This window comes from Abramis brama, assembly GCF_963993115.1.
Source record: "Abramis brama genome assembly, chromosome: 10".
In the NCBI taxonomy this organism is placed as follows: Eukaryota; Metazoa; Chordata; class Actinopteri; order Cypriniformes; family Leuciscidae; genus Abramis; species Abramis brama.
In genome coordinates this window covers 12,134,681-12,156,873 of record NC_139972.1, presented here as the reverse complement: position 1 = coordinate 12,156,873, position 22,193 = coordinate 12,134,681, and the positions used below count along the sequence as shown (strand labels likewise).

The 22,193-nt window shown below is 40.2% G+C and overlaps 1 protein-coding gene across 1 annotated transcript in view; it reads right to left on the bottom strand.

Annotated features, from left to right (window-relative positions):
* The window catches only part of arhgap35a (Rho GTPase activating protein 35a), an 80,403-nt gene that overhangs the window by 18,665 nt on the left and 39,545 nt on the right, over positions 1-22,193 (bottom strand). Inside the window, exons 2-3 of the mRNA XM_084127524.1 lie at positions 5,720-9,826; positions 2,862-3,006 (exon numbers count right to left, since the gene is read on the bottom strand). Of these exons, the coding sequence (XP_083983650.1) occupies positions 2,862-3,006; positions 5,720-9,460 (3,886 nt within the window). The 5' untranslated portion in view covers positions 9,461-9,826. The remainder of the gene's footprint in view (positions 1-2,861; positions 3,007-5,719; positions 9,827-22,193) is intronic.

Below are 22,193 nucleotides of genomic sequence, written 5' to 3'. Positions count from 1 at the left end.
GTTTTTTAAATGTTCAGTGCATGTCTGTGTGAGGTAAAAGGACACAAACTGTTGTAGCTCCACCCTCTGTGCCGGGAGCAACGGCTCATTTGCTTTTAAAGGAACATACACAAAACGGTGTAAACCCCTTTAACAGAGTTATTTAAAAAATTTATTAAATAAATGCAGCCTTGGTGAGCATAAGAGACAACCAACCCCAAAATTCTGAAACGTGTACTTTGACAATTGGTTAGTCAACATTGGTTTGAACAACTAGTCGTTCTTAAAGGGATAGTTCACCCAAAAATGAAAATTATGTCATCATTTACTCATTCTCAAGTTGTTCCAAACTTGTATGTTCCAAACTGTCTATATACTTACCGGTACTTTCTTCTGCTGAACACAAAATAAGATATTTTGAAGAATGCCAGTACAACCGAACAGTTTAGATAAACTCAACACTGCGCACCCTAGAAACCGTGACAAAAATGTGTTCCCTATCATTCTCTGTGGCAGCCCAAAAGAAAAAAAAAATCATAGCTAAAGAATCCACTACATGCTCTTATGTATTATTACATGCACACTACTTGAAGTGTATGCATTTCAGAGCCCTGACCCTTGAAGAGAGCACTCGACCCCACCCTTTGGATCATGTGTGTGAACCACTAGGGGCAGAGTGGAGTCAATGGACCTGTCATTTATAGTTTTCTCAAGTCAGCGCCTGATCTTTGTTCCTCATTTCCTTTTCACCCCGCCCCTCTCCCACCTTTTTTCATGTTCTGTTGTGTATGTGTGCAAGTTGCCAAGCCCCTTGCGGTAATTTTAATATCAAGCAAGTCCCTGTTAGCAGGGACTTGCTTGATATGTCAAACTGACATTTTTCTACAAAAATCTTTGTAAAAGCAATTCAGTGTAATTCTGATAAGGTTGTCAGGTTGTATTGTTTTGATGGGTAAGGCACTTTGAATGAGCGAGTGCATATTCTCTAGTGGTGCACCATTGATTTTGTTTTCAATACTATGGAAGTCAATGGTGCACCACAACAGTTTAGTTGCAAACATTCTTCAAAGTATCTTATTTTGTGTAATTTTAGATTTTACGAGGCAGTGAAAGACACAGTGTTGCTATATGTACAAGACTGAGCTGGCATGACGAAGCACTTCTTAACTGCTGCTGTTAGCAGGGACTTGCTTGATATGTCAAACTGACATTTTTCTACAAAAATCTTTGTAAAAGCAATTCAGTGTAATTCTGATAAGGTTGTCAGGTTGTATTGTTTTGATGGGTAAGGCACTTTGAATGAGCGAGTGCATATTCTCTAGTGTTCACACTGAGAGTACTATCGGCAAATCACGCTGTAAGCTGTTGTAGAAGGCAGTTCCACCCACAGAGCATGAAAAAAGAGCTGAGCCTGAAAGATTGTTCACCATTTCTGCTATGTGATATCGATCTCAATGAGGGAGTTATCAGGCAGAAAATTACCGCAAGGGGCTTGGCAACTTGCACACATACACAACAGAACATGAAAAAAGGTGGGAGAGGGGCGGGGTGAAAAGGAAATGAGGAACAAAGATCAGGCGCTGACTTGAGAAAACTATAAATGACAGGTCCATTGACTCCACTCTGCCCCTAGTGGTTCACACACATGATCCAAAGGGTGGGGTCGAGTGCTCTCTTCAAGGGTCAGGGCTCTGAAATGCATACACTTCAAGTAGTGTGCATGTAATAATACATAAGAGCATGTAGTGGATTCTTTAGCTATGATTTTTTTTTTCTTTTGGGCTGCCACAGAGAATGATAGGGAACACATTTTTGTCACGGTTTCTAGGGTGCGCAGTGTTGAGTTTATCTAAACTACAGATGGACTGATGCATCACAGAGGGAATACTGATGTGTTCTCCGACACTCAGCATTACAGAAAACACTGGCCGGAGCACATGCACTTGCTCTCAGTTGATGAGCTTAATCCCTGGAAGCTAATGGCGCTAATGCTACAGACCCAAATCACAGCTGCGTAGATACGCACTTAAGCGCACATACCTCCATACATGCATTGCATTACCATAATGCTAGATATAAGAGGCTCTTATTCGCATACTAAGCTCTATGGGATAATTTAATATGTTAAAATGTATTCATTTTAACATACAAGTTAGGTATATACCCTGTTGACAAAAACATCAAACCAGCCTAAGGTTGGTCTTAGTAGGTCTCCCAGTCTGGCCAGACTGGTTTGGTTTGCTGGTTTTAGAGGGGTTTCTGGTCAAGCTGGGAGACCAGCTAGATCAAATTAAATCAGCTAAGATTTCTACTTACACTGCTAAAAGTTGGATTTAACTTCAGCCTCTAGCATCAGTTACTAGCACACCTCTTGAGGAAAGGGGAGTGAGGTTTACTCGCATTTCTCATACTAGCTTGCCTTAATTACACTCAACTCAGTAAACCTCACTCCCATCCAGGTCATGGCACCATTGCAACTGTGCTATTAGGATCACTTGCAGTGGTGCCTTGACCCGGATGCCGAGTGGGATTTGAACCAGCGTCAACAGGCATGGGAGGCAGGCACACTAACAAGCAGGCTAAAGACCACAGCCACTAGCTTCAGAAATGTACATATACTTTGTTGTTACCATTACTCTTCAGCAGGTTTATCTATCTGTACACATTTTGTGCAAATGTAAAATGTATGTACTCCACTGTTAATGGGAAAGCACATTATATTGAGTTGAAGACAGTCCACCAGCTGTCAGATCACAACTACCATTTCATAAAAAGGGGTCACACTGTTTATGTTAGCATGCAAGTGTTAGCATCTAGCTAATTCCAATACCTCACTCCGATGTAAAGATAAAACATCAAAATATTGCTTATGTGCCACTTACCTGTAATCTCAATGTAACGGATACACTTTTCAATGAAGAGTGGAATGGGCCGCTCAGCCGAGACAACGTTGGCCAAGGGAACTCCAAAGTAGTTACTCTCAGGAGGTTTGGACAATGATGACTGACGACCCTTTGGCCGCGTTTTCTGCAAGATAGGAGAGGAACACATTTTGTTTTGTGGTAAAATGACAAGAGGTAAGTTAGGTGCAATGCACGTAATACTTGAGCCACATGTAATTGCATACAAAAGGATATCAACAGGCTTTGAAAAACAAGTTATATTGTTCAAATTAAAAGACAAAATGTATTTTAACATCTTAACATGGTTGTCAAATATTAGTAAAACATGTTCATAGTTCATAGAACTACACGTAGTAACTCTGAACTTGAGGAGAACTGACTTCATATATCCGCTAAAATCACCTTGATACCAGTTCATTAAAGTGAAATGACTAGTTTTGAGAAAAGGTCTACCATCATTAGTTGCCACTTGGTTTTATATTTTGTATCTCATGCAATGAAATTCATTTGTTTTTAAGTGCCATACAAGTGTCCAAATATTTACTGGGGACCAACCTAGACATGGTCAAATCATTCACGTTATTCCAGCAATGTGACATTGTATATTGAGGTACACTGAGTTTGACTTTTGAGTTTAGAGTTCTGCAGGAGAACACACTGCTCATTCCTCCCTCCCAGACCCCTGCCTTCCCATAATTCTCTGCAGCAGGGCATCATGGCTCGTTGGCCAGTGTGTCTGAGGTACTGTCGACAAGAGAATAAGCCACGACGATTATTAGGCCCAAGTCTGTCTGCTCTATAGCTAAAAGGCATCCCAGCTTCCTGGTACATCCGCAGGTCAAAGCTCTGCTTTTCACACATTCAGGAACCATGCCACATTCGCCTCCCTCCCTCTCTCTCTCTCTTTTTTTTTTTTTAACATCTCCTTACATTCCCCACTCCTCTCCTCATTTTCAGATTTCACCTAAATCCCTACTGGCTCCTCTCAATAGACGTTTACATAATTACCACCCTCCCCTCTCCAAGCTCTCAGTAAAGAATCTGTGCTCCAATTACAGTTCACAGAGAGTATTACTGGGATGGCAATGTTATGCAAAAGTAATGCGTTCACCCTGCAATGCAGGTCACACAGCAACCCAGACTAAGGTGCACACAGCAAACCAGTTACATCATGTTAATAACTGCTACTCCACCCATTTGCAACTTCAGACATGACAGGATACTTTAGTGTTACAATTTGAATGAATACAATGTTTAGCTATGTTTTATGCCTCACTAACCTGAGCACAAAGTACTCAGTTTTGGGAAACTTCTCATTGCAACCAGTCCCCTGGTAACTCTACCATGTAACCATTCGCTTTGCAGATGCTGGTGCAAAGTCACGGGGGCATTAGAAATGGAACTAGGTGACGCTGGAATTTAAAACATTCCACTTGTTGGGTGAGGAGATTTTAAAAGGCTGAGTTAACATTTCCGGCCTCGCAGTCCAACATACTAAGAAAGAGAGAGAAAGTGCGGATGGGATAGTAGACAAAAACAGGAAAGGCTTATTCTAACTCTTTTAACATAAAAAAAGGGACAGTCTTTGTTGAACAGAGCTTAAACCAGTACAGATCCCTGGGGCTACTAGGCTGCTGCTTTTTTATGGGTTCCTTTATGGATCAGTCCCATAAGGCAATTAATGCAAGCAAGGTGATTTAACCCAATGGCCTCATTCTAACCCTACCGAAATAATAAACACTGCTGTTCAATGAGAAGAACTGGTGGCTCAATGCTTTCATATGCCCTTAGGCTGTCACATGCTCAAAGAGAACAGCAGTCACTAAAATGTCTGCTTGTGTGAATGTATTATGGGAGTGACCGCTATAGTAGTATTCCAAGCAAAAAAAATAGTTAAGGCCATGCTGTAGAAGGAACTATCAATGAACAGCACTCAACCGCCATTAAAAAAATTATTTGCAGTACTTAAACTCTTTAAAAGAAACCACCATTTAATGGACATAAACCACAGCATAACCAAAAATCAACCTTGACCAAAGCTTGGCACACAGGCATCCAGATAAACTAAAGGACCAAAGTCTGTGCAACCATGAAACATTAAATAAAACAACTGGGTCTTCTCTCTGTGGATTTACTTTTCAACAAGAAAAGAAACAAGGCATACCACCATACCTCAAAATTGTTTAGACAAAAGACAATTTCTGTAAAATAATCTTTTAAATTGACTACATCTTACCTGAACAATGAATTTAAAGGGTTGTGAACACAAAAAAATGCATTTCTAGAGTTAAAGTATGTGTTGTGAGTTCATTTTAATTTCATATGGAAGTATCTGGATTTGGGCCATTTTCTTCTGGGTTCAAAATCAAGTGAACGTCACAAAGATGTGACAAAGATAGGTCAGATTTACATATTTGAACTCTGTGTCAGCTGTCTCTCACATGCGACTGGTGCTTTTTTAAGACATTGATTTTGTATATTTAAGCTCAAATCAAGGTGTAAATTTTTCTGTTCATCTAAAGTAAATAGCCACTGTGTTTTTACATCTAAACACAATCTAAAAGCACACGGTTTCTACTAAATAAGTGGAAAAACAACCACTGAAATAAGGTGAAGTTAAAAATACCAAATCGCTATGATAATCACTCACAATACTTGAATTCACATCCAGTGTAAAGTGAAGTTGGGCCCAAACTGACTTTTTAATATATGATGTATTTAATAAACAGATAGATCTTAAAGTATAAAGTTAGCCTGTAAATGTGATCTTAACAATATATGAGACCATGAAGCATAATTCCAAAATATATGTTTTAAAATAATATCATAAAATTTACCTTTGTAGTTCTTCTACCAAGACTTCTCAAGATATTCCTCCTCTTTGGGTCCTCGCCTTCTTCATTTAAGGAACTGTCCCCTTTCTGTGCACCAAGCTCATCCTCTTTAGTCTTGGGGAGACCTCCAAGCTCATCATCACTGCCAATAAAGCTTGTGCGGAAGCTGCTAAACTTTCCAAGTCGTTTGGAGCGATCACGATACAGCCTAGGTTTAACTCCAAGAGCAGACAGCTTTCGTCTACGCTCTAATGAACTGCTATCAGCCTCGCTGTCTGATCCATTTCCTGCACCGTTAGAATGACTCTTGTTTGCATTGCGAATAGTGATGATCTTGCCCTGTGTGCTGTCATGTGGTACAGAATAAATATTCTCCTCCTCTGTGGGACGAGGCTTTGATACTGCATCCATGGGCTCAGCATAGTCAGATGGATCATAACCACCTTCAGTTCCTGGTGGCCAGGTGACTAATGAGCGCCTGTTAGGTCCATGTAGGCTCAGATCCATGTATGAACTGATGTTTTGGGGTTTGGGAATGTCAAAGGTGACATTGGGCTTTGGTCGCACCTGAGGTGGGACTTTGTTGTTAAGCTTGTTTTCAAAAGTGTTGATGTCAGAGATGAGCGAGAAGGCATCACCCTCCAAATCAGGGAGCTTGAAACCTCCACCATGGGTCAAGGTGCCATCATCCCGTAATGTGGGATAAGGTGGGGAGGGCTCAATGTCATCCTCTGAATCCAGCATCGTGGTGCTTGGAGAGCCACATCGAGGTGAAGATACATTTTCAGTGGTGACATTCTCTGCAACATTGTCATACATATGTGTTGCCTCTACAATGGTTTTTTTCTCCAATACCTCCTTAAAGAATGGCTGGAAGTGGTCTATCCGATGCAAGCCTCCCACCACACCACCAGGTCCACAGATCACAGAGCTGAAACGTGCATCAATTTCATGGGCCAGTTCCTCCCCTTGGGCAAGCTGCTCTCGGACAACCTCAGAGTCTGCGAGTTCCGATTGAGTCTCTGCAACAGCAAGCAACTGCACTGGAATAATGTCTTGGACCTCACAAAGGAAGGCACAAAGGGTTTCCATGGAAGCCTTCCGTTTGGCCGAGTACACTGCTATGTAACCATGCACCAATCCGCTTTTACGCAAGGAAAAAGATGAGTGGTAAGATAGAACAGCAAGATCAATGCTTTGCCTTTGGCCACCAATAGATAAATCCAACAAAACTGATGTTCCACTGGATAAATTGGAAGAGGGCCGACAGTGCTGGGGCATCAAGAATGGGGAAAGAAGCTGGTCAACATCATAAGGATCTCCACACATTAGACACATTACAATTCGTAAGTCCTCAGTGCTCTGCTGAGAGTCTCTGAAACTTGCAAGTGCAGGCAACAAGGGTGGGGAGCTACTGCCAAGACTAACTGACGGTCTTCGTGTGTCTAACAGACCTTTGAGGATCTGGTTTAAATGTTTTTCATTTATATTGCGACCATAGCCCATACCTGGGGAAGCAGGATCTAAATAACTGCACTGAAATTTGCTAGCCACTTGTTGACCGTGTTGGATGAGGCTTTGTGCTGTTTCACCCCCAATATCAGAAATTGAACCAACGCCTCTTTTGGTGACCAACAGGAGAGACAAGGGAAGCTGACCTAGATTGGTGTCCCTTCTACCTATGGTTGATTCTCGTAATTTTTCAATACTGTCAACAACATAGGATAAGGATTCCTTTGAGTTGTAGAGGCAGATGCAACCATGTGGGGTGAAAGTGGGGGTATGGAAGGAGTTTACTGGAAGGCGTACATTTCCTTCTATAGGTCGAAGAGCCAGTTCATATGTCCTTCCATCTAGAACGTACCGTTCATCATTGGTGCACAGTGCTCTGATCTCATTAGCTAACTCTCTTGCAAGTCCATCTTTGCCAAGAATTACAAGATTAATTCTATCTACCTTTCCCTCACCAAACTGTGATTTTGAGCTCCCATCAAAGGAATATCGAGTGGGAAAACGAAGGGCTAAGTGTTGCTCAATTTTGCCATCCACACAATGTGGACTACAAGGACAGGTTTCCTTAGTTGGGTGGTATACAAAATGGATATGCTTGAGCACCAGGGCATCTCTCTCAGCCTGAAGCTTTTGGAGGGCCTTGAACCTCTGCTCCTCTCCAAGAACCTCTTGGATGGCACCCATTTTTTCTTTACTGGGCTTAGCATCAACTTCAAGCTCATAGAACAATTCAGAGTACTCCAGTAAAAGTTCTTGGAAGTCCTCTTTGGCTTGGTCAATAATAATCTTCTGGTATTTGTTATAGATGTCAAGGTACTCTGGCTCCTCCAGCCACTGATAAAACTCCTCGTTCATGATAAAGCTACGAGCTTCCTCCCAAGGTTTGCCAGGTGTAACAAATGGCGAAGACGCAAGTTTCTCTTTGAACTCCCAACGCATTTCTGCCCTCTTTCGCTCATTGCGCAGGTGTTCTAAGTGACTCTCATAGATTGCCTCTGCTGCAGGGGTTTCCAAAAGGTCCTGGGGAATGCGTTCATCCTCCATGTTGTCAATGTGTGGTGTTGTTTCCCATGGTGTGTCATCCAATACGACAAACCAGTGGGAGAATTCCCGCTTATTCTCGAGAACTTTCTGTACTCCTGACCAGCTTAGGTGATCAATCTCTTCCAGGCATGGAACCAATGAGTTGAGAGCCTGTGGGAGTGTGCTAAGATAAATTTTACGCCGCTTTTCTATGTGCTCTTGCTTGAGTCTGTGTACATGTTGCTGGAATAATTTCTTGGCCTTGGAAGTACCCTCAAGGAAAACATACTCTTTGTATTCAGGTGATGTCTGCATTCTACGATTGGTGTTGGGCCATGTTTCATTATGGTTCTTCACAATGCGGCTAACCAGCCACTCATAGCGGTCCTTAGCAGATGCTATTTGCTGACTCTGCTGCTTGAGGGCTTCAAAGTAAGGAATGATCTTGGGCTTCCCTCTACTCTTATCTATCAACTGCACCAAGGTAAGGAAAGCAAGGTCAACATTGACATTAGAGCGTGCTGAAGTCTCAACAACCTGCAAATTCTTCTTGGCCAAGGCAAAGGTGTGAGAGTCTTTAATGTACCGCTCAACCCCTTCATCACACTTGCTCAACACAAGTACAACTGGCTTCTTGGTCTTAGCTAGCTGGTTATATAGATTGGTGACGAACTTCATCTGGTCATCAAAGTTTCGGTTCATACCCCTGCTCACATCTACACAGAGTAAGAATCCATCCACTAAAAGCTTGCCTTCAGGCATTTGCTTTTGCTCAAAGTCTTGCTCTAGTCCAAGCTGATCTGTGCAGAAATACATAAGCTTCTCAGCAGAGGCCAGTTTGTTGGAAGCTGCCCGCTTGATATAGGGCTGTAAGGCAGTACTTCGATGTGGCTGGAACGTTTGGTCATCAATAAACTCTGTCTGTTCCACCACATGCATTCGACACTCAGCGCCCTCCTCCAACATTCGTACCGCCTCGCCCCAAAACAGGAAGTGGTCATTGTTTACCACTCTACCACCAAAGTCACTTGTGCTTAAAACAGATGTGTGGTCCAAATAAAAGTCATCAGCACTGGGGCGAACAAAGCGATTACAAAGGCAGGACTTGCCTACCCCACATTGCCCCTTCTCCTTTTCAGTTCCGGACAAACCTACCACAACAAGGTTGTAGGTTGGTGCCCGGGCATCTTGTTTTTTTGCCATCATCATCGAATGAAAGCGCTCATCTTGCCATTCCCAGAAGCTCTAGTTTGAAAGCTGCTGGGCTGAGGTTCCATCCAAATGATTTCAGGCCTGGAAAATAATTTATTTCTAATGATCCTGAAAGTTGCTTTAGGTTTTTTTTTCCATGTAGGGTCAGTATGTCCAATCCCCTTGATCAAATTATAAATCCACAGTCATCTGGCCATTCATGATTTTGGCAGAGGCTTGGGGTTTGAGGGTGGGGGAGAGGAGTCCCTTTGGACTTAGGCGGGTGTGCTGCAGGTGGAAATATTCCAGCCCATCTCCTCTCTTCAGGGGCACTTTGACACAGAAATATTGTAGGTTTCAGGTTTGCCCAGTCTGGATCTGACCCTGCAAAAAATAAAACAGACATTACAATTAGATTTTGAAAAAAGAAACAAATAAATAACTACAAGAGATTCTGCTAAATGAATAAATGTAAATGTAAATGTATACGTTTTTGCATCAAAATGAATGACTTCGTACTGGCTGTTGAAATTTACTACAGTACAGTAAGGGATGTGTGACTGCAAAAGTTACAAAGTATTTGATTAATATGGCACAACCCGTCCCCATTTCATTTCATAAGTTGCCCAGGGTTGTTTATGTGTAACCTAAAGGTATCAATTCCAAGGAATAAGAGAGGCTGGTATCATATCAAAGTCAAACTTTTTGTATTGATTCAACCCTATAAGGCATCACATTCTAATCCCTAAACATATACACACACAGATGAAAGCTGTGGTAAGTGCTTCAGAGATACAGTTTTAATTAGGCAACCAGGGAAACACAAAATCGCCCTTAAAGGGTTAGTTCACCCAAAAATGTGGAAAAACAAACAAAAATAACGACTTTATTCAACTATTCATTTTCTTCTGTGTGGGCCTCTGAGTGAGTTCACGTAGTGTAACAGAGCAGCGCTTCTGGGTTGGACTATTTTAAACATTGTCTTTACTAACCTTCTGGGCCGGCAAGTTTCAATAACAGAGAAGCCTATGGAGGAGTGAGACAGCTCTAATATTTAATAAAAAAATATCTTAATTTGCATTCCGAAGATGAACGAAAGTCTTAAAGGGTTGGAACAACATGAGGGTGAGTAATTACTGACAGAATTTTCATTTTTGGGTGAACTAACCCTTTAATAGGAAGCACTGGATATTGGCCGCTTTACAAAAATCCTCTCAATAAGTCTCAAAAATAATTTTCAAAAAGACTTTAACAACTCCATTAACATTAACAGGGTGAAACCTTGTAGATACCAAAACAAATTAAGTCAAGGCCTGTAGAAGTCTACGAAAGAGAACAGAACCCTCTGGACAATAGATGACGAGTTCACAGGAGCACTTACACTGTTCTTGAAATTCAGAGCCCCAATAACCTGCCAAATGCAGAGACAAACCAAAAAAGACGTGGCTATAATGGAATGGAGTGGAACTCCACAAAATGGAGTTAAGTGTAAAAAGTATCCTCAACCTGTTAATATTTATTTTTATTTTTGATATATATATAAAAAATCATATATTTTGATTTCTGGATTTTTTTTTTTTTTTTAGATTATGTCTCTCACAGTGGACATGCACCTACGATGACAATTTCAGACCCCTCCATGATTTCCAAGTGGGAGAACTTGCAAAATAGCAGGGTGTTCAAATACTTATTTTCCTCACTGTATATATACCTATATCTATGTCTTTTTAGATCAAGGCACTTCAGTTGGGACATAACCAGATTGTCATAGTGGGAGTCATCTAAACATAAAGAATTGTTCGGGTCTACGCCAAGGACAGGCACTACAGAAGAGGTGCCACAGACCTCCATCTCCCAGATCAACAGCAGCACCTGGGAGGCAAGACTAGGTAAATGTGCTGACGACAGCTCTTCAAGCACTACATCTAGCGATCACAAGCGACACATGATTGCAGTTGCAGATGTCACTGTCACAGTCTGGGCCAAATGTAATGATTCTGCTGTGGTGAATTTGCTCTGGCGAAATAGCTTCTGTATACTGGCCCAGCATTCTTGAAAACATGTAAAAGTTATAACACTGCACTTGAATTTCTAACATTTCATATCAGAGTGGAAAAAGGTATCAAAGTTTGAGCCTTAGCATGTCGTTCAATGTAGGATTGGTGATAAGACCAGTGGAATCATGATCATATCACTCTCTCAGAAACATTTTCAGCTTTTGCTGCAGTACGATTAGCCAGCAATCAATAGACACTTGCAACAGAGCAAACACAAAAGTGAGGTATGCTAGCTTACCCAGAGAAAAAGGTCTGAAATGTCAAAAATGGATTTGTCATTGTACTCCACTACAGTAAAAACAAGGTGGAGAGCCACTGAGCAATGTAGTGCTGCGGGTGTGGCAGTGTAGCATTTGTTTAAACATTGACCAGCTCCCCTAACACAACAGCTCGGAAACATCATCTCAATTTCATATGTTAAATATTACACTTGCACTTCTCAGGACCCAGGTATCTCACAGAGGAAGACCCAGGTATCTCACAGAACCCCAAAAAGATAATTCAAGACCATAATGAATTAAAAATATTTGACAAAAAAATGAAATATTTTATAAAATACATAATATCATTATCCTTTCGGTTGGGCAGTAACCTTGTATCTTCATTAGGGGTGGGCGGTACACCGGTGTCATAGTCATCACCGGTGTGACATTGCGCCACGACATGGATTTTCTAATACCGTCAATACCGTAATAAATCAATTATGTTCCTTGAACGGCTGCATTTACATTAGGGCTGTAGTCAACCAAAGAAATGCTTAGTCGACCAAAGTCCTGTCCTGCACAACGATTTAGTCGACTAAAATAAATAAATAAAAAAAAATAAATAAATAAAAAGACGCGATGTTTTGCATTTTGATTGAACATTTATTAAACAATTGTCAGAGCATTTATAAAACAACAACGAAAAAACGTTTTTGTTTTTGTTTTATTGACACCTGGGATCCCCCGCGAAACGGTTCTCATTCGCGCTTGAATAAGGCCGGCGACACACTGGCTGCTGGCGTGAGAGTCTCAGCTGCGTTGGGTGTCTGTTTTTATTTCGGCTCCCATGTTAAAAGGTTGGAGTTTGCACACTGCCTGCGTGAGACACGCGTCTCAGGCGCGGCTCGAGCCAAGCGGAAAACGCGTGCATGCTAGAAATAGAACCGACGCCTGAGTGTTCCTGCAACAAGAGTGTTCTCTGGCTAGAGCGCAGAACAGCGGAGTTTGTATGAACCGAAGTGCATGCCTGAGCTTGTATTGCTGCTGTTGCTTTGACATTGTGGAAAATAGAATAAACAAAATGTATTAGACTTTTTACCCGTTATTATCAATCTAAATTAATCTCGTTTTTAATTTAGGCAAACTTAATTTCGTTTTTTCTTTATTTAAATTTCGTTTTTCTTTATTTAAATTTTGTTTTTTCTTTATTTAAATTTCGTTTTTCTTTATTTAAATTCCGTTTTTCTTTATTTAAATTTCATTTTTTCTGTATTTAAATTTCGTTTTTTTCTTTATTTAAATTTCGTTTTTCTTTATTTAAATTTCGTTTTTTCTTTATTTAAATTTAGTTTTTCTTTAGGCCTATTTAAATTTCGTTTTTCTTTATTTAAATTTCGTTTTTCTTTATTTAAATTTCATTTTTTCTGTATTTAAATTTCGTTTTTTTCTTTATTTAAATTTCGTTTTTCTTTATTTAAATTTCGTTTTTCTTTATTTAAATCTACCCTTTACTGTGTCAGTAATTTGTTAGTCAGAAAAATATTAGACTACCTTAAAAGTATTGCTTAATTAACAGACTGTGTGCGTTTTATATCACTAGTGCAGTGTCCGTTCTCGGAGAATATAGCCGCCCTGCTCGCGTGAGGTGCGCCGCTTCCCGCTTGCGCTGTTCTGTAGTTTACTATTAATTCTGAACGTGTCGCGTCTCGCGTGTCTGTCTATATTGCACCAAATGCGACACTGCACTCCCTTGTGAAGTCGATTGGATGAACGGTTCTCGAAATAATCAAAATGCAAACGGACAGACAGACACATAGAGATTACTACCTATATTCCTTACTGAGCACGAAGCAGCAGTGCAGCCAGCCACAGGTGCGGTTCCCGAGTGTTCTACGTGGTGCGCTAAACTGTGGCGCTGTTACAAAATAGCCTAAATTAAAGCATTTAAAGTTGTGGATAAAACATAGGCTAATTATATTTAGAATACAGTAATATATAACTGCTTATAAAGGAATAAATATCAAGGAGTAAATCAATGAAAATTTCTTTATTGGTGAAAAAAAAAAGTTATACCGTGATATTATACCGTCACCGTTCAAAAGATGAAAAATACCGTGATATTAATTTTAGGTCATATCGCCCACCCCTAATCTTCATATTTCATATTTTACTTGTATAAATCATTACTTCTTGTCACCCTTTGCGTCTGTCTGTGGGTTTTGCAATATACCATATATAAAGCCACAATATCAACTTTTTACAACAGTGTTTAATTATTAAAAATATATTTTTTTCCATTTCCTGAAAACAATCTTATACTGCCATTAAATTATGATAACTTACATTAAAATAGTGTAATAATGTATAAATAGTAAAAAATTAAATACACTGCAGTACAGTAATAAAAAAAAAAAAATTCGCCATGGACAATGCATATACTGTATAATCTTTAGATTTTAGTCATTATATTCATCCAATGCAATGAGACTTCAATTGTTCTATTTTTTGTAGTTTTCTGTAGCCAATCACAATCATGAGGACATGGCAGAGACCATCAGATGTAGTTATCAGTTAGTAAGCTATGAGGGAGTAATTATATCATAATTATATCATCCATGCTGATAGAGGGCAGGTAATCATGTAATCATGCTCAAGAACAGGTTGCCATAAGTGGGACGCATGGTAATACTTTCCATATTAAATATCCAAGATGTAACAACGAGGAAGATACAAGAATGCATTTTGTGGCTTGAAAATTCATTTTACCAGAGGAACACTTGAGAGTTCTCAAGTACAAAACAATGACAGCTGCCTGGATACAGATCAGCAATGACCCATGTGTCATTGACAGACACACATACTGTACACAACCAGGTGGTGACTCCTGGCTTCTGGGACCAAAAGAAAAAAGTGCATCTATTCTGTTGGGTCACCAACATGACAAGTGATGCCATGCTTGCTGGTTCAAGACCAATTGTAAAAGTCATTAGTCTAATTAAGGAAGTGCTCATTATTCCTCAGCTCTTCAGGACCTGGCTCTCTGTAACACTCACTTTGCCGCCAGCACAAGAGCCACATCTGATCTGTCCCAGCTGTGTAATTCTGTGCATTGCTTTGTCTTTCCATGTTCAGACAGCATGCTATTAGTGCTATAAACGAGATAAAATTACAAACTAAAGATGAGAGCCAAATCAGCCTGTGTTTTTCCACTGATGGGCTAATGCAGCAACAAACAAATCATAGACATCACAAACATGAAAACAGTATTGTTGATACAAAATCAACTAATAAAAATTCAAGCACTTCAAGCAGACATTCAAGCACTAAATAACTGTTCATGTTAATGCACAGTTGTCGAACAATGGCTCTGGTCTTCAGATTTGGCAATAAATTACAATTTAGAATAGAAAGGAAACCTAATTGAAAATGTTCACATGCAAGTTGGATTTGGCTACCATAGCAATAAAAATGTGATAATTCTCCTGCTACTTGCGTCGTGGAAAAAGTCTTCTTTACAAGAAAGTCACTCGAGTCACGGAGTTCCAGATGCCAAAGCTTAGACTTTATTGGTGGAGACAACAAAGATGCATTCAGAGCATCTAACCTTCTGGTTCAAAATCCTCATTCAATATTCAACTCATTCAAGCATTTCTTAAACATTCATTGGCTTATCTTTCATTTTTATTAACCCATCCTCCTTTGTCTGGTTTAATTAATTCCTTATCTTTTTTGGCTTCTTTTTAATAGGTGGAATGCCACCAAGTTGGTCTATTTTTATAAAGAAGCATTTTATCATTATGCAGGTGCAAGCTCATGGCAAGAGTGTGAATCACAGAGGCCTAATATCATGGTTTCACTCATATCATTGTGCAGGCTGTTCTACAAACATATCTTAAATGTCTAATAAAAATGTACTTGTGCCTTCTTGGTACTTCTTGCACCTTTACTCGCTATGAGTCTGCATCAGTGTGAATTCAAAAAAGTGTGCATCGAGGGCACATAGTGGCTAGGAGGGCCTTCTGAAAAAAAAAAAAAAAAAAATCAAATGGAAGGAACACCCTACAATCTTATAGACAATAGCAAGTCTGCATAAAATTGGGAACCACTATGCTAAAGTATCATCTAGCAAAAGGCAAAGACAGATGTTCCAGAATCCACCACTCAGAGGTTAGATACAATCATATCCATTGCCATGTTTGGATAAGACATGATATGGTCCATCAAGGCAAAGGTTGGCTAGCATGTAGCCTGCAGGCTTGAGGACTTCACCCTATATTTCATGTTGGGATACAGTCACTAATAGATGAGGATATGCCTGGACTTGTCCTCAAACATGGCCTATAAAAGAGTAGAGGTGTGAAAAAGGGAGAAGGGGGTCCGGCTGGCAGGCATAAGAAAGATCATCCGAGAGATGGTCGTTAACTAAACCAAAAACAGCATGTAAGGTGAAAAGGGTGCGAAGCTCGCACTTGCTCTTAACGGCGGGTTGCCGCTAACTAAATGACAGGGGGCAACAATAAGGGATCAGGGCATTCCAAAGCTTGTTTAAAGACTAGTTTAGTCTTTTAAGGGACAGTTAAGGTTTAAACCCCACAAGTTTTCTGAGCTTTAGGCTACTGTTAAAAATAGATCACATTCCTCTGGCCTTGGGTCTGACCTGCACATAAGCTAAGAATCCTGTTAAAATGGCAGGAGCCAAACTGATCACAGGGAGGAATCCATACAATACGGTCTAATAGATGTACTGTAAAGCTTTGCATGACTGTTTCTTTCTGATCTTAAGGTTATGGTTGCATCAGATAAGAACACGCTGTTTTAAGAAAAGTGAAAATACATTTTTAGTACACTTTTTTGATTTTTTTGAGTGCTACAAAGGCCCCCTGACTTTTGATATGTAGCAAGACTAAAAAGACAATGAAAATACAGGCTAGAGAGTTGGATGAAGCCAAAACATCTCTTTCTGAAAAAAAAAGCCCATTGTTAACTGATTGTTTAAGTCCCATCAGCCTCCAGTAATGAAAAACTCCATAGTCTACACAATCAAACTCGAGAACAATACAGCCCTTCTGAATGTGTATCAGGACAGTAAAATGCAGCAGACAAAAGCCATTTCAAAGACTATAATTAATAGCAACAGAAATGAAAACTACAATTTGTTTCCTGTCAAACTACTTTGAAGAAGCCTGTCTAAACAGACAGTCACACACATAATCAGGCCGACAAGCTGTAAACATCCACTTACACACACTCTCACAGATCAAATGGCTTTTTATATTCCCTTCAAAAGAAAGCAAAGATTGAAAACGTTCCTGAACATCAGTAAATCAAAGATATGTATTGTTTGAGTATTGAAGACATGGTTATTGTTGAGAGAGTTTTACCATGCAAAAATAATGTGCTGGTGTTTGTATTATTCCTAATGACGTACCACAGCGCTACATTTATGTGAAGAAATATTGGTCCAGCATCAGATTTATATGAAAAAGCATTCCACTTCTCTAGCGTGTTATCTTTACTGTAGCCACGCAGCATAGACAATGAGAGGTCATTCATACAGTATCCCACAGGGCTGGTGCCCAGGCCCTTTCCATTTCCGGCATGTCCTCGTCAATGCCACATTTCATAAAAGAATTATAGCAGACAGAGCTGGCAATAGTGACAAAGCAAGGCAAGAGCAGAGCAAACACAGTTTAGTTTGACTGATGCACCTCGCAAACTCATTCCTCCAACCGAATCGCCACTAATATGGTCGTAAGAGCAGATAGTCTACTCATCCATCCCCCCCCACCCCCACCCCGATCCCTCTCGAGACCTGGACTCCATTAGAGCACTGCCTGGGGCGCTGAGGAACAGAGCCTTTGCACGGACAACACTTCCTGCTTGGGGAGAGAGTCTAATGCTGCAGTGGAGATTCGTACGAGGGTGGGAGGATGAACAAAGGGGAATGAAGATGTGTAAAATATTAAGCTATAATGGCCAGGGAGAGGGAGAGACTGTATTCTCCATATCCAGAACAGAGAGGCTAAAATAAATGTTGCTCTGCTGCTATAAAATAAGTGATCCAATAGGCATAATGCACACCAACCAGGATGCCAGAAAGCAAAAGACATGTGAATCCCATTAAATGTAAATGTACCAGCTTCAATCACATACACAGTGCATTCGTTACACCAATCAGGCAATTTAATATTTGATCATTTTCCAACCTTAATCAAACACGTTACAACCAGATAATCAAGGTCTTCGGGATTATTTGAAAACGACGGCTAGGTGTGTTGGAGCAGAGTTAGAGCTGAAGTCTGCAGGAAGGTAGGCCTCCAGGAGCAGGGTTAGCTACCCCTGGTCTAAACCAGGGATTTCAAACCTAAAGGCTCCACAGAATTTACTGTTTTGGACACACGCAGCTCAGGTCATGGATACTCTACTAATCAGCAGATGAGCTAATTCAGCTGGTTAAATAAGGGGGACATCCAAAACGCGCAGTGCGGAGGAGGCTCAAGAGACAGTTTGAAAACCTCTTGTCTGAACTATAGCACCGACTTTGTTGATTAACAAAAGTGGCAGTTCACCTTTGTGTCAGTACTTGTCAGTTGACCACTACTGTAGTCACAGAAAGACAGATAAGCCCATGACTCAAAGCTCGTACATCATAAACAGCCAGGCCACTACCCAAGATTATATTATCACCGTGGCTGGCAAGGGTTTGGATGCAAAGCACACTGGATTACTCTGGATTAATAAAGCACTCTTTGCATCTTCACATTTCCATGATCACTAGCTTTTCAGGCATGATATAATGCAGTTAACCACATCCACATATATACACACACAAAAAGCAACCATTGAAACCATAAACCCCTGACCTAGATCCTATCACTGCCTGGTTTCGCTGTCAAAATTCGTTATTGACATCAAATCACATCAAATATCATCCTCCTCTGCTCAACTTAAAAAAAAATGGCCTTTTGGCTGCAGAGTTTTGCTTGTGCTAGAATCTTGTAATGGCAAGGTGAGCAGGGGATTTCTTATTGGAGCTAGAACATGTGATCATGTCCAATGCCAGCTTCCCTAAGTAGGGAGAAGAAAGAAATAAAGAAAGAATGTGTCTGAGTGTCAGAAAGGAAGGGTTGAAGAGAAAGGAAAACAACAAAAAATGGAAAACGTGTAGAGCAATGAGAAATAGTTGAGGTTAGCTGCTGCAACTCTTTTCTAACACCGTGACTCTCTCTCACGATAAAGACTAAATATTTCTCATCAGGGAGCCGCGCGTGATGACAGCTATTAATTCCTCACACCAGCAGGCATGGTGGCAGGTTTGACAGCGATAGGGGCTCCCTCTTTTCAGCCACACACAAACACTGCAGTCCACGCCAACCTCCACAGTCCACAACACCTACTGTGCAGCCTTTGCAAAAACAGACGACCTTCATTTGAAAGTCCCTCATGGAGTCACTCTTCTAAATATGATTTTACTCTTGCCTTCTCTTCCTACATTTTGGGACAGTTGACAACAGGCCTAAAAACTCTGGCAAGAACTTGAGGAAACTGTAGCAGGTGTTTAAGATGGACGGTGTTGGTTGGAGACTGGTTCTTTTGGGTATATTTGTGTGGCTTCCCTCACTTGAGAGGGAACATGAAACCTTTATCTAAATCTGCTGTCACCAGCTCTCAAAAGAAAATGAAAGACTTCCAGTCACTTGCATTACTGTTGGCAGTGTGAATGCCCCCTTAAGGCCAGGGGTAATCAATCTGCAGAATTTCCCATCTTTATTAAACATACCTGAACCAGCTAATCAAGGTCTTCAGGATTACTAAAAACTAACTTCCAGGTGTGTTAAAGCAGGTTGCAGCTGAAGTGTACAGAAAGGTGACCCCTCCAGGAGCAGGATTTAATACCCCAAGACTAATAAAATATATACACTATACTGTATCCATTCAAACACTAAAATGTGTACAGACACACCCTCATCACTCGCATAAACAGGCAGGTGCAAATGTACACAACGCTACCACACAAAGAGGCAATTGTAATTACACAATGCCTCCTTTCCTTCAGGGCTGAACACTCCCTTCTATCCCAGCTGCCAATCTATCCCACTAAGAGCAGAGATTTACAGGCTAATTGGCTAGTTAATTGTGCTACAAAAAGAGGCAGCCAAGCCTTGAAAGTCCTTAGATCACTCTCAAACCATGAACCAAAGACAGATACTTTGCTTGAGTGAAACTAGTTTTGTTAAAAATCTAATGATGCATAACTAGAGACTAGATAAAATCTCTGTCAAACCTGAATCCATGCTGTAGTTCACACTTTTCGACTAATGAATATCCTTGACTTCTCCATGACCTTTCTAAGTCCTGGATAAGGATTTTAAGAATCATTCCAGTTGAGAGTCTTTAGCTGAATCTGGTCTGATTTGTCAACCGGTTTGACTGATTAATTTAAACGTGTACAGAGTTTCCATGACTTCTAATACTCTAAGAAATTAATTCCATGACTTTTCCAGGCCTTGAAAGTCCCTGATATTTTCAGGTTTTCCATAACCATGGGGAACCCTGTTGGTTCATGTGTAATGATATATTGTATATGTGTTATGCAAGCATGTTATATTTAAACACCATAACCTATGGGACACCAGCACAGAAGGGTTACTCTATTTCAAACAGATGGTTCTTACACACATACGCTACACTTATAATGTACCATCTGCTCTTGCAATGATAGTGAGTGTCAAAGTCTCTTATACACACACACACACACACACACACATATGCACTCACTCATTAACCAGTCTGGTCTCTTCAAATGAATTTATAACATTAAAACACTTTCTTCTTTGATGTAGGTGAGAAATATGTTCTTGCGCTGCTGGATTATGACACCAATTAAAACAAATGACAAGGCCGCTGTGTGAGAGCTTCAAGTGTGAAATCCTACATTTCTATGGCTACATTCACAGCCAGTAGCTACATTTACATGGTCCGCTTTTGTTTCAATCAGAATGAATTCATTCTGATTGATGAATCCAAACATAGTGTTTACATGAATGCTAAATAAAGTGATCGGGATGATGTGCGCGTTTATATGTCACAAGCTTTAAATCTGATTTGACTTTTTGGCATGCGCATAATGCACGCACTAATGCACAAGTATACAGTTTCCCACTGCTTGCGCATACTGACCATTCTCCTACATTGCTTCTTATCTTTGTTTTAAAGAGCAGACATAATATTAATCTATATCGGATCCTAAGCCAAAATCAATATTAATCTATTTCGGAAGCACATGAAGCTTTGTGCCGTGCTGCTCATATTAATCAAGCAGTAAAATGCCCCTTTCTATGGATGAGTCTCCGAAACAAGGATTGGTGGGACGTTGTCCTGCATGCTCCACTTCACAGACGACGAGTGGAAGAAGAATTTTAGAACGACACGTCAGTCATTTATCACACTTCATTCAAAAACAACAAGCTTGTTCCATGCGTCATTACACCATTACGACATTTCTACATCATTGCACATGCACAGTGCTTTCCAGTTTCAGTTTTCAATCCGATCAAGTGTTTACATGTCCTCTCGATAAGATTAGAAAAGGTTTAAATCACCCCTTACAATCCGAATGATAATTTAATCGGATTTGGCCAATTCATTCCGATTGACGTGGTTACACTGACATTTTTCCATGTAAATGCAGATAGTGTTTGGGACTTACAACTGTATTTAATAACAGGTGTGACTCTAATATAACATCTTATAGGAACAGAATATAATCTTTATGAATGAATAACCAATGTCAAGCATTTCTTCTATTCTCACGATAGTCATGAATAATGCCTGTAACCTTGATGACTAACTAAAGTTAATAAACATGGCAAATGGATAGTCTTATAACTAACCCACAGGTTTATATTGCAAACAGCAGCATTTTGGGTTACGCACCGACCACAAAATTGAGCAGCTTTGGCTGACGACAGTAACTGGATCTAAAACCTTTGGATGACATACAGCTAATATTGCCATTTTGTGTGTGTGTGTGAAATATTTCTTTAAAAATTATTCCTGACCAAAAAATAAATGTTTTCTTGTTATTTCCTTGACTGGCATGGCCTGTTTAAGCACACTATCAGCCACATATTCAAGCCACAGTTTTAGTTTGTACTTCCTGTCAGTTGGCAGTTCTGCTGATAACCAGAGAGAGAGAAGCCTTAAATATTGTTATCTACATTTTAATGGCATTGCAATAAACCTATAAATTCCAATCGTGATACAACCAACGTGAACCAACAAGACAAAGTAAGAGAGAAAGGACTATACAGAAGAACAATACAATGATCTGACAGGGACTTAACTGGGCTTGGTTGCAACAGTGGCTCACTCATGGGGCATGTTCACTTAAAGAGCATTGTAAAATTCTCATATAAGCCCAGACATGCTCCTAAAGCAGGAGATGATGGTGCACTTTCCCCTTCTGGTTAATTACACTGTGGAAAACAT